The sequence below is a fragment of the Anabrus simplex genome, chromosome 3 (assembly GCF_040414725.1).
Source record: "Anabrus simplex isolate iqAnaSimp1 chromosome 3, ASM4041472v1, whole genome shotgun sequence".
NCBI classification, from domain to species: domain Eukaryota; kingdom Metazoa; phylum Arthropoda; class Insecta; order Orthoptera; family Tettigoniidae; genus Anabrus; species Anabrus simplex.
The window spans coordinates 477,597,103-477,611,135 of record NC_090267.1 but is presented as its reverse complement, the minus strand read 5'-3'; the positions used below and the strand labels follow the sequence as shown (position 1 = coordinate 477,611,135).

The 14,033-nt window shown below is 37.1% G+C and overlaps 1 protein-coding gene across 1 annotated transcript in view; it reads left to right on the top strand.

Annotated features, from left to right (window-relative positions):
* The window catches only part of LOC136866871 (protein O-mannosyl-transferase Tmtc3), a 90,753-nt gene that overhangs the window by 37,262 nt on the left and 39,458 nt on the right, over nucleotides 1-14,033 (top strand). The window contains exons 5-7 of the mRNA XM_067143965.2: nucleotides 4,859-4,958; nucleotides 5,053-5,168; nucleotides 7,507-7,682. Of these exons, the coding sequence (XP_067000066.2) occupies nucleotides 4,859-4,958; nucleotides 5,053-5,168; nucleotides 7,507-7,682 (392 nt within the window). The remainder of the gene's footprint in view (nucleotides 1-4,858; nucleotides 4,959-5,052; nucleotides 5,169-7,506; nucleotides 7,683-14,033) is intronic.

Sequence of the window (14,033 nt, the reverse complement as noted above, 5' to 3'; positions counted from 1 at the left end):
CTGGAAACAAAGAGGGACAAAATAAGAAATGACGAGATATGCCATCTTGTCCAAGTGAAATTACCGCTTAGTTTTGTTTTAATCTTGTCAATCTTATGTTAATTTTAAGGACACTTCCTCTAAAGCATTACTTTGTCAATTTTATATAGTTTTCATCTAAACAGTGTTATGTGGCTGAAGATGTTGATAATATACGAAACATGTACCACTTTTGACCATTAAAAATTGCCTTAAGCAATCATTGTATCGACTAGGTGGAAAATAAATAAATACTTAATTGTGAATCTATTGAAGTGCGATACGGACCATGAAGCTGATTTTATGTAATAGTGAGATCAGTGTCGAAGCCAGGCTTTGGTTTGGTAATCTCAAAAATAATGTACCCACAAGGAACAACTAGAGTGTGGTTTGAGAATGAACTCGAAAGTAAAAGATCAAGAGATCGACCAAGGAAGAGATGGATCAGTCAAATTAGAAATGACCTAGCTGGGCGAGGTCTGGATTTGCATCAGGTTATGGAGGAAGACACAGTATAAAACACAATATAAAAACCATGTTTGGCACCGTCACTAAAATTGCTCACAGTCTGAATAAAACCAAGAACAAATTGTCCCCACTTTTACATCCTGGGGTGTACGAAATTCCCTGTACTTGTGGCAAGGTATACATTGGCCAAACATACTCGTATCAAGGAACATGAACGAAATATTTGTCTCAACCAGCCGGACAAATCAGCAACAGCTGAGCACGCTCTATCGTCAGGTCATGATGTCGTGTTCCAAGATGCTTGAGCTCTTACCCACATTAGACAATACAGGTCCAGGATTATGTGGGAAGCTGTGGAAATACGTAGAAATCCTAACCATTTCAACGGGCACACTGGCTATCAATTAAGTAATATGTGGTTGCCAGCCATTAAAGATTTACACAGGTAGTTCCCTTCCCTGTCCCTTCACTATTGTTATTTCGTTTCAGTGTTTTCCAAATTTGTACGTTCCTCATCACCAGATGTTCCAATCCAGGTTTGGGTCAATGACATACTTTCATATGTGTGTACACTTGTTATGTTATGTGAGCCTCTGACTTATTCTAATGGTTCCGTCAGCTTCCGCTTCGAACGCTAGTATTGTACGGCATCCGTTGAGCCATCTGGTCACGAATGAACTTACCACTTCCACTTCTATTGTAATGTCTAAATTTAAACCTCATTGTTTGAGAAGCCTTCCTCGTGAACAGTCGACATTTTCTTTTGAAGATGCAGAACAAAGTTCTCTGCAAAATGTAAAGAATTTTGCCTTATTTCTTGACACGGCATAAGCCCAAAAGCCTATATCATGTCTACAAGAACCTACATGGGCAGAAATAAGTGGAGAGTGCTCATTCACCACACCTGAGAAACTAGAGCTGGTTCAAGATCAAGATGATGATGATGATGATGATGATGATGAGACGTTTCTCAATCTTTCCAGGCATACAGGGTTGGGAAGGAAGTCTCTGCAGGAAAGATTTTGACTTACTTGGTTACAGTGATTATGTAGGAAAGCTTTCCATTTAGTCGACATGTTAAATCAGATAGCTCATTTAATCTAAGTAACACTAATCATGTACATGAAATTTCACATTACACCACAAACACCTGTAAAATGCATAAAATTCACAAATCTAATAATAATAATAATAATAATAATAATAATGGGTTTCTTTTATGTCCCACTAACAACTTTTATGGTTTTCAGTGATGCTGAGATGCTGGAATTTAGTCCTGCAGGAGTTTTACTTGTCAGTAAATCGGTTGACATGAGGCTGACGTACTTGTGCACCTTCAAATAACACCGGACAGAGTCAGGATCGAACCTTCCAAGTTGGGCCAGTGCCTCAACCGTCTGAGCCACTCAGCCCAGCACAAATCAGACAATGTAACCTATAAAAAATAGCACACTCAATCACATTATTCGTCATCATCTTCTTTGCACTTTCCCATTTATGTGGGGTTAGCCATTTTGCAATGTTTTCTCCACTTCAAGCAATCCATAGCATCCTGCAGGCTGAGTTTTGTCAGCCGCATGTCATCTCTCACCCAGTCCAGCAAACACCCATATTTTGTCACACGGTAAAATCAAGTCCAAACAGTTGTCCTTTTCGTCTGCATAGTGACGAAAGATCAAACAACAGTCACATGAGTGGCGGAATCTCTATTCGCCCAATCCACGAAAATTCAAACACCGACTACGAGGTGAAAGATGAGGTTCAGTGCTTCCTCTTCGGCATGGCATCGACCTAGTATGACATGGGCATATAAAAACTGTCACAGTGTCTGCAAAAATGCCTCAGCTAAAATGGTGATTATGTAGAAAAATTGATAAATGTTCCATCTTTAAAATGATGTAAATATTATAGAAATAAACAGTTCTTTGTATTTATAAAAGATATAGGAGAACTTATTTTTGGGATTACCCTCGTAGAAAGGTAGGAACATGAATGAGAGCAAGTAGTGTAAAAGAATAAACACAATGAGAAGTCAGCACTTGAAGGTAAATAAAACAAGGGGAAAAGTTGACAAGACAAACATGAAAACACTAAAGGACAAGGACAGTCTTCACATCATCATACTCTGCCGTTTTCCGTTTACTCTCCTCATCAGTCCCATTTCTTGTACATCCATTTCTTGTCTTACCCCAAAAATTATGTTTCTGCTTCCCATTTTCACTAAGGAGAGTGGACTTCAACACCTGTTGTTTGTTCCTTTCCATTACATTTAACTTCTATGAGTAACTTCTGCCTTGTTGAGGAAAACTATGGTAAACTACCTCGCTTTTCATTTCCCTTGTACACCTCTTCAGTGATGCCTAGGCCAACGGTTCTCAATCTGGGGGGCACGCCCTTCGCCCTCGGGAGGCATTGGAGGCGTGGTGAGCAATGAAAAACACATATGAATTTACTAAACAGTAAAAAGCTGTGACAAAGAAAGGAATTTACTACAAAAAGTTATCTTTATCGCCACTAAATCGTACACGTAGGGAAAAACATTTTCCTAAAATTATTATACTTTATAGTTACGTTGGGACAAGGAATTTGTGTTTATGAATTGTGTAATGAAATATGTAAAAAAAAAAACATAAAAAACAAGAATTTTTAGCATCAAGTATAGTAAAAATTATTGCATTTTTATCATTTTTTACACAAACATTTTTCTACATGTATTAGAAATGTAATAAAATGACAAAAAATTAAAATAAATTAATAAATCAACTGATAAATATGAATATATGACAGATTTACAGGAAATCATTTTAACACTTTTATTTTCAAGTTGTATTGTGCAGTTTCCATCGACATATCTATCTGGATCTGAGTTTTCTACGTTGGCTTACATCAAATCAATATACCAGGCACGGCTAGATATTGAAAGTGATCTGATGTATGCACTATCCCAGTTGGAACCAAACCTTTAAAAACTTGTAAAAGTAAAACATTGCCGTCCCTCTCATTAATCATTAATTCAGTCCTTACAAAATAAAAAATAAAATGATATAGTTTGATATGTTTATTGCAGTGTGTAGAATCCTCAGAAATATATTTACTATCATTTGTTTTATTATTGTGTTATTCATGACTTTCTTTGTAAAGTGATTGCATTAGAAATATGTAATATTATGTATTAAGCACTCATAATTAATAATAATTAATAAAATCATTATAAAACATTTTTGAGATATTACCGTAACCCTAACAGAAAAGTAGTTTTGTAATTCAATTATTCCTTATGGCAGCATGGAATAATATATAAGTAATAATAATAATAACGTAAATGTTTCCACCTTTTCAATACAATATATTCACAAAATTACAAAATTATACGGTACTAGTTTCGACCCATCTAGGGGTCATCATCAGCCGTATTGGAGCAAAGATCATTTGTGGCGAAATCCTAAGACAATATTATTTTAAAGAATAACAAGTGAAATGAGATGTTATGGTAATAGTTAATAATACAAGGAATATACATACTAAGAGGTTTTTAACAAAGAATAAAGTATAAATGGGGTGTTGTAAAAATTATAATCATGGAAATCAGTAAGTTCTTGTATTGAAATGAAATATGGCTTAGGAAGAGGGCTTAAGGTGGGGCTGAAGGGTGCGGGAGAAAGTGTAATTGTCTTGGAAACTTACTGATTTCCATGATTATAATTTTTACAACACCCCATTTATACTTTATTCTTTGTTAAAAACCTCTTAGTATGTATATTCCTTGTATTATTAACTATTACCATAACATCTCATTTCACTTGTTATTCTTTAAAATAATATTGTCTTAGGATTTCGCCACAAATGATCTTTGCTCCAATACGGCTGATGATGACCCCTAGATGGGTCGAAACTAGTACCGTATAATTTTGTAATTTTGTGAATATATTGTATTGAAAAGGTGGAAACATTTACGTTATTATTATTATTATTACTTATATATTATTCTCAGTTCAATACGGACCAAAAACATGAAATTCATAACCATCAAGCATGGAATAATTTACTAATGCAAAGGGGGCGCAGCCCCACAAAGGTTGAGAACCACTGACTGGCCTAGGCCATCTGTGACAGCAGATGGCAGAGCTGTTGAGGATCCAGCCAGCATTTGCGCTGATTATAGTTACGTTGGGACAAGGAATTTGTGTACAACTTACAAGTTCCCTTAGTGGGAAATGCTAGATTAATTTGGGGCATAAGTCTAAATTTTAACTTTATAAATTTGATAAAAGTTTGTCTAAAAAACTTGTTTCTATTATGAAGGAAATTGATTGTTTTTATTGTCACTATTTATCATGCTATATCATTCTTAATATTCTGATATTGTCCACAGGTAACAGGTGTTGTTGGGCGAGCGGAAACCTTGTCCTCAGTATTTTTCTTAGCAGCTTTCATATTTTACACCAAAGCTACCAAACGAAAACGAGCAACAGGTACGACCCTATTGTAATCATTTGATTGTGAGGAAAAGTGTCCATTTACTTCAAAGAATGAAATGCTATAACCAATACTTTCCAATGTTTTCAGGCTGGCGACCACTGGTGTTGTCCATGCTGTCAGTTGCTACAGCAATGCTGTGCAAAGAACAAGGCATCACAATCACAGGAGTGTGTGCTATCTATGAGCTAATAGTAGCCCAAAAGGTGAATATTAAATGATGTATGTGAACAACCTGTAAATTAAGTACTAGGGACCTAATAATGTTACATATGAAAATTTAAGTACATACAAATTGTTGTTAAGTGTGGATAATGTCCAGCAGTAACTAGTGAGCAAGGATGGTACTTGTGGTTGCATCATTAATATATGTGGAGTAGCGAGGTATCATGCGATTATTATATGCAAAAGGAAAACCTGGAGTGAAATTCACAGAGGTATGTTGAAAATGTATGGTGCTAATTGTATGGATCACAGCAACATCTCCAGATGACGCAGATTCTTTGAGGATAGAAGTTTATGGAGGAGGCTTGGTTCTTTCCCGCACCCAGCCTGCTGGAGTAGAAAATCGATGATGATGATGATGATGATGATGATGATGATGATGATGATGATGATGATGATGATGATGATGATGATTAAAATATCCCAATAGCACTTATTATGTGTCTTGCTTGTCTGTGAAATTCCCTTTTATACAATTAGTGTTACCTAATATTCCCGTACATTTCACATACATATTTTACAGTATTACACATTTTATTAATCTCATTGTTGTCATAAGCTTTTCTTATTTACTACAGGGTGCACACAAAGTCCGTATACACCTACATTAAATTAAATTAAACTCAAACTGACATGATATAAAAATACATATACTCATTATTTATTTTTATTTCTACGTACATCTTAGGAATCTAAAACATCTGTATGTGTCCCTCCATGGTCTCTGCACATTTGATTACGCCGCCATGTTCTGATGTTCATATTAAGCAACATCCTTGGGGTCACTGGAAAGCTTTGCGCACTGCATTTTTCAGATCATCAATTCCATCATACTGCTGCTTCCTCACATGTTCCTTGAAGTGACCCCAGAGTGTGTTATCAGGTGTTATATCAGGGCTTCTTGGTGGCCATGGAAGAGGAAACTGGATCATTGTCCAATCCTCGACCGATCCAGCGATTCCCAAAGACTGCGTTCAGACATTGTTGAACAGCCACTGCAAAGTCAGCCGGCACCCCATCATGTTGAAACCAAACAACGTCTAACATTCTCGCATTTTGCAGCTGCAGGATGAGCCAGTCATTAATCATCTGGAGGTAACGTTCTGATTAACAAAACGATTTTTAAAAATGGGCCAAACAGATGCGTTTGTGTCCTTCTGACCCAGATCATTACGTGAGTTGGGTTTCACTCAATTTCTTGGAAAAAAAATAGTGAATTTTCTTTTCCCCAAAAGTAAACATTGCAACTATGGAAGCTGCAATAAATCGCTCATTCATCAGTGAATATGACTTCTGGGCCATTATTTGGAATTGTTGCAACATCCGTCCACAAGCATCAACACGTCTCTCCAGATCATCATCTGATAATTCATTGACACTCAGTGGACGCCAACACCTCATTTTCAGATCCACTTTAATGTGTTTCCTCATGGTTGATTCCGGTATCCCCAACCCTGACGCAGGTTTCCGTATGGATTTGAACGAAGAATGCTCGATAGATTTTTCCACGTCAGCACAAAGTTGAAGTCTGGTGGATGGTTTTCCACTTCTCGGCACGTCGCGAACACTGCCCATTAGAAAAGCTTTCTTTTCCCATACTAACAACGTCTTTGCTGGCAGGACCTAGTGTTTACAGTGCACTATTTCTTCTGGTATGGGCTAGAGTAATTTTGTTACTTTCATTGATCTGTTTCTGTCTTATACTTGGCTTTGACAATATGAAAGTGACTGAGGTATGAGCGATGCTAGTAATGCCATTCCTTCTGCAGCCGGTTCCTGCTATGAATGGTGTGAAAATGTTGCTCATAGGGTCGGTTGGTGCATGCATTTCAGTGGGCTTGGCAGACTGATATGTAATAGCAACTTCTGGCTCAGTGAGAAAGCAACGGGGAACTACCTCACTCCTCATTTCCCTAGTATGCTTTTTCAGTGATACCTAGGCCATCTATGACAGCTGATGGTAGAGCTGTTGAGGATCCAACCAGCCTTAGGGCTGAAGACTGAACATATATACAACAACGTCTTCTTTCTTGGTGCTGCTTTCACAAAACACGCAACAAAATTGTCCCTCACATTTTTAATTGATTTTCCTCGAATTTTACATTCATGAATCCACATAGCGGCCAGTAAACATTCTTCAATCGTATAATCACTTGTATCAGCCATTCTTATCTGCTGTTAACGATCAAAGTCGATAACAGTGGGTATCTGACAATAGAAATAAATAAATAAATAAATAATGAGTAGGTTTATACAGACTTTGTGCACACTCTCTACGCTGTGGCTATTGATTAAGTATGTTCTGTTCTTGTTCATTAGTTGCGACTGCATGATCTTCACTGCTTGGTGCGGTCAGCATTAAGTGGTAAAGGATCGCTTCACATGTCATGGCAGTCCGAAGGTACCAAGCGTCTCAGTGTACTGGCTGCTACTACCATATGTCTCCTCATGATAAGACTGCAAATCATGGGTTCCAGACTGCCTGTATTTACCAGGTAAATTATTAATTTCTTATCATAATTCACTGGTTGCTATTGACCATGTTCTAGTGACTAAACTCTCGACAAATGTCATCTACAGTCATCAGCTGCAACAGGAACATTAAATAAGATCCAGTAGTTCACAATCAGAGTTGAGAAGTAATCAAACTACTTGTAACAAATACTTTTTTAGTAATTTTTACTTGTATTTATTACTTTTTTAAATGTAATTTTTATCCATAATTTACTTTTTGAAATACAATTGTAATTGTTACATTCTAGTAATCAATATACATCGCATGGAAGCAGAAACATGAAAAATTTGATGACAAATATACCATATATACTCACATATAAGAACCAATTTTCATCCTATTTTTAATGTTGAAAAACGAGGAGGGTCTTATGTGCATATCTCAAAAATTAAGAGTGTATCTAAATATCCCTTAAATAACTAGTCACGCCGGGCTGAGTGGCTCAGGTGGTTGAGGTGCTGGCCTTCTGACCTCAGCTTGGCAGGTTCGATCTGGCTCAGTCCGGTGGTATTTGAAGGTGCTCAAATACGTCAGCCTCGTGTCGGTAGATTTACTGGAATGTAAAAGAACTCCTGCGGGACTAAATTCCGGCACCTCGGCGGCTCTGAAAACCGTAAAAGTAGTTAGTGAAATGTAAAGCCAATAACATACGAACATCCTCAAAAATATATTTCAAAACAGAAAATGTATTATTCAGGGTTCAAAACATACAATTATGGACCATTATACAATATTAGCCTGATATAAATCTACTGCAATTGCGGCAAGTATCTGCGCATGGTGGGGTAGGCCTAATTTCACGTTCACTCTGTCTGAAATAAATGGAAAATCCCATTAGAGATATCCGTCATTTAAAATTAAAAGTAGATGCATTATTATTAGAGGTGAAAGTTTCAAAATAAAAATAAATTGCATTTACCTGTTGTTATATTTCATTCATCACTGTCATGAATATCTGATCATGTTGATTGAACAGCGAATTCACGGGCGGCATTCCACACACCATTCTTATCGGCAGACGTAAGAACATTTACTGTAAAAGAAGCAGAATAACTTGTACACAACTAATTCCAGTGATATCGTAACTTTCCGTGACTACCAGCGGGTTACTGTAATTTGACTGAACGATCACTGCCTGATAAAGTATATTGACAAAGACAAGAGTGAGAGGGATGGCTCAAGGTGACTGGCTGGTTTGGAAAGCGGCCTTGGGGCAGGGGTTTCCGAGATAATTTTGTAACAGCAGCTAGCCACAGCTTTTCTCCTTGTTACAAAAGAATGCACTTTCTTGTACTGTCACCCGTAAAGTAACCTACGGTAACAGCAATTCATACCGCACACTCCGTGGAATACCGTATCGAAAATAGCAATAACTATTGCTTATTATTTCCCATTATACAATGCCTAGTAAAAGGAACTCTGTAGAAAACATGCATCGTTAGTTACCTGTATTTCGGGTCTAATGTGCGAGGTAAAAGATTGTTTTTCTTTTTCTTGACCAAAAATTGGGGGAGGGTCTGATGATGATGATGATGATGATGATGATGCCTGTTGTTTTAAGGGGCCTAACATCAAAGGTCATCGGCCCCTAAAGGAACGAGATGGACGACATGATATTTATGATAGTAAAATTTTTTAAATGTATCCACTGACTAGAGTTAAAATAAAATGGTGATGAAAAAAAATGAGTATGAGATTAAAACAATCAGTGGATCTAATTTGCAATACCTTATTTTCTAATAAAATAAGAGAAAATACAGGAAACAAAGCAATAAGGCATTGCCTGGAAGTACATATATATATATATATATATATATAATTTACGTTAGACGTTAAAAACACATATTAAAATACGCAACGCAAACCAAAAATAGGTCAATGGGATAAAAGCGCAATTAACACAAATACACTAGGACAAAACAAGACCACTATCCCTCATAAAGTGGATGACGAGGTCTGTTGACTGCTTGTCATCTCGCGGGGGAGGGTCTTACATGCGATGCAGTTTTATATGTGAGTAAATACAGTAACTTTTTCAATTTTACTAAAGCAGAAGCAGCAGCTTCATTAGTGCTGGTGAGGTATTTTCTTACATCTCCTGTAATTTCATAGACTTATCCTACAATATCAGCCGCTGTTAGGGACGTTCTTACCTTTAAGTACATACATTCCTTTAAATGCCCCTGTACGGTATCTTTTCAGCAAAATCTAAAGATGTACTTTACGCCCAGGAGTCAAGGTTTAGCGATGAGAATTTTTAAGAACCATTTATTTTGTAAAGTAAATGAGAAATTTGAAATGCTAAAAATCACTAACAAAAAACATTGAAAGAAATAAAGGCAGAGCAAAAGAAAGAGAAAGGGGGAATAAGAAAGGGATACATATAATAGGAGAAACACAATGGCAGGTCAGTGTGGAATGCAAAATACAAGCACACTGGGTTATTTAGTAGTCTCACTGTTAACTGGCAAGCAAAATTGAGCATTCCTGATGCTAATAGCTTGTTCCCCCGAAGGTGCAGCTTTCCCTGTGGAGTTCAGGAATTGAAGACTTCCCCCCCCCCCCCCCTATTGCACAACTTTCACTGAACTGCCTCCTGTGGTGAAGGCTCTTATCTGTGTTGGAAATCATGTGTACACATGCGCGCATGCATGCACACTCTCTCTCTCTCTCTAGAAGCCTAGGTAATCTTTGCTTCATTCAGGTAAAGCAGATATTACCCAACAGTTTTGGATTAAACAAGGAGATTATTTCATTTGAATTTCAATCTGGGCTTTGCCTGGGTAAGCGGCAAGCTATCCATGTGTGCTTGTGTAATGAAGGTTTATTTCCTGAACTCTGTTGTCAAAATGAAAGAAAGAAAAAAATGAAAACAGAGGCACTGCAAGAATAGAAAGGACTTTTAAAATCAAGCAAAGAAATTAAAATCACTGTGAAATTCTCGCTCTTCTTCAGCAGATATTGGCGATACAGTGCACATGCAAATTCCTGATGTTGATCCAGTTGGGGGAATTTAAGAAATATTGTTTGTTGGTTGTAGAAAGAGATAAAGGGTTGTACAAGTTATGAAGAAAGAATGGTACTGTAAAATATACTGTACATGAGGTGCATTCAATTTATAACACCTCTGAATTTTTTCTCAGAGTTGGAAACAGATAGAAACATGTGGTTTGTTTTCAAATAAGTGGGCACTCTTTCTCAATGCGTGATAGATATGGCAGCACTGTATGGCACAAAGAACCCTAGTGGCAGCAGCGAGAGCAAGGACTGTTCTTTACACTTAAAATGGCAACGTTTTCATTACAAGATCGGCATGTAATCATTCGTTTTCTCCATTTGTGTGGTGTGACACCAATTGAAATTCATTGCGAGTTAAGTGGACGTGTGGTGATAGAGTCATGGATGTGTCTAATGTGCGTTCTTGGGTGTGGCAGTTCAAAGAAGGCAGAATGTTGTGTGACAACAAACCAAGACAATTTCGGCCTCGCACCAGTCTGTCTGATGACATGATCAAGCGAGTGGAGAAAGTTGTTTTTGAGGATCGCCGAATGAGTGTGGAACAGATCGCCTCCAAAGTTGGCATTTCCATGGGATCAGCATGCACAATCCTGGATATCTAAGACAAAGTTCTAAAAGAATTCAATTACCTATTCTGTACCTTTCTGCCATTTATTAAATGGTATATTTGAAAGTTACATAGTAGTTTAAAATACCTTGGACATGTTTCAACCTGACTTCGAGGTCATCAGCAAAATAACAAAGAAGAAAGACATATGACATAAAACAGTGATACATAAAAATCCGAGATAAAACACAGTCAACAAATGCAATGGGAGTTTACGTTAAAATGTACACAGTTTCATTATTAAAAATATATTCAACAAGTAAAATGGAAAACTGTTAAAAATGTACATGGATAAACTTGGATAAAATAAATTGATAGTGTGGGTTCAAGCGTACTTAGTACAATATTACATAGCTGGAGGACATATTTAAGAACTAGTGAAGACAGTTGGATGTTGTTCTAATGTGTCATATTCTGGAAAACGGAGTGAAGTGTATGAAGATCTGTTGTAATGCATCACAGAGAACACTAGTAAAGCCAGGATCTGAAAGCGGAAAATAAAAAGCTGAGTATGAGAACACAAAAATGATGTAGAGGTTAAAGATAGTATTAGGAATCACAAAATATTACTTACATCCTCTTTCCTCCAGCCCTATGCTTGTGTAGATCAGGTTGGGTCGGTGTTGACCTCCACACTGACTGGCAACCATTCTGATGTTGCATTGGATGGGAGAAACGGCGGATGAGAGGAGGAAGAGTGAGTGGAAGTATGGGAGGACGGACCAGTAATGCGTGTTGTGATAAATTTAATTGAGCTTTGCTTAAAAACTTCCTTGATTATTGTGTTAACCAGGATGTTAGTTTTTTCTTGGATTTCATTAAGATTATGCATGGGATTTAATTTTGGATCGATGTTTATGATGCAGCAGTTTCTTCATGAAAACAACTTCAAAGGTATTTCTCATGTCCCCCACTCACCTGACCTGGCTCCTAGTGACTTTTGGCTGTTTCCAATGTTGAAAGACACTCTCCATGGCCGAACATTCACTAGCCATGCTACTGTTGCATCAGCAATTTTCCAGTGGGCAAAATAGACCCCTAAGGAAGCGTTTGCAGCGGCCATGGAATCATGGCATCGACGTGAAAAATGTGTAAGGCTGTAGGCATATTACATTGAGAAGTAACACAAGTTTCATAGTTTTCGTGTGATTAGTTAGTGAGAAAAAAAATTGGAGGTGTAGTAACTTGAATAAACCTCGTACTACAGACCAGTCTTTTCTTGGTCACAATAAACTCGTAGGACTTAATAAAACATCTGCTGAAGGAAAAACTAAACATTAATCAATTAGCGACTGCTCATTCAGCTGCACGGGTCAGGGAAATTAAAAGTGTAACAGCAAACTCAAATATCAAACAAAGCAAGGTAATTGTTGAGCTGATAGAATACTTTACACCTCAAAATATCATCCCAGCTTATCTTCTCTGCACTAGTAAAAATGAAGAGTAGTGCACTTTTTAACCAAACAAACATTATCAGTATCTTAATTGCCGTTTTCTTGTTTTTGGTGATTTGCTTGGCTCACTTAAAATGTCTTAACACCTCATATTTTTATTTCATATTTTACTCTTTTCTGTTTTGTTTTTTGTGATTGCAGTCTGAATCAGAAGTTTTAACCCTATGCCATTCCTAGTGCTGTGCTCCAGAGTGCTCTAGTTTTATGACTCGCCTGCCGTGCTGAATGCTCCAAAACGCTAGTCACGCACACATGGTCATTAGAACTGTGTTGAAGGACATTTTGAAAGATCTCGTGAAACCACAGTGCATTCCCTTGACTCGGCAAGCTCTCAGCATCTTGTTGACAGTCTTTCCTGTGTGTATTTCACAAGCACACCTAATTTATAAACATAGTATTCCAGTTGAGATTATTTATGTTTGAGTTCTCTTCATGTCATCTACTTATCGCGGAGAAATGTCACAATATTTGAAATAATGCAAAATTGGAGTATGGAATATAAGTTATATTTAACCCGTTTGTCAACTCTGAACAGTTTTATGATTTTATCAAGAAAAGGTTCCACCTTTTCAATACTTTAAAAATCTATTCTTTAAAATGTTAAAGGAATATGTTTCTCCCTCTTGGGGATATCTTCAGCTTTGCAAAGAACAAAAGTTATATGGTAAAGATAAAAACATATTTGAAATGATGTTACAATACATGTGTCTTTCACCGAATGAATTGGTCGTGTGGTTAGGGGCACACAGCTGTGAGCTTGCATTTGGGAGATAGTGGTTTCAAATCCCCCTGTTGGCAGCCCTGAAGATGGCTTTCCATGGTTTCCCATTTTCACACCAGGCAAATGCTGGGGCTGCGCCTTAATTGAGGCCATGGCTGCTTCCTTCTCACTCTAGCTCTTTCGTATCCCATCGTTGTCATAAAACCTGTCTGTGTCGGTGCGACGTAAAGCAAATTGTAAAAAAATAAATAAAAAAATAATATGTCTTTAATAAACTTAAAATCTATAATGATATATTCAATATTGTATCTTTGTGTATCATTAAACAGCAAAGTGGTAACATGCAATTAAGTCATTAATCAAAATATGAAAAAGTCTTGTGATTGGCAAGACAAATAGGTTCTTAATGAAACAATAACTCATTGTACAGTCTTGATTTTCCTGCCACTATTTATAGTAGAATACATTCCATTGATGGGCTGATAATTTTGAAAATGATGTGTAGTAAAATTGAACTTATGTACACAAGGG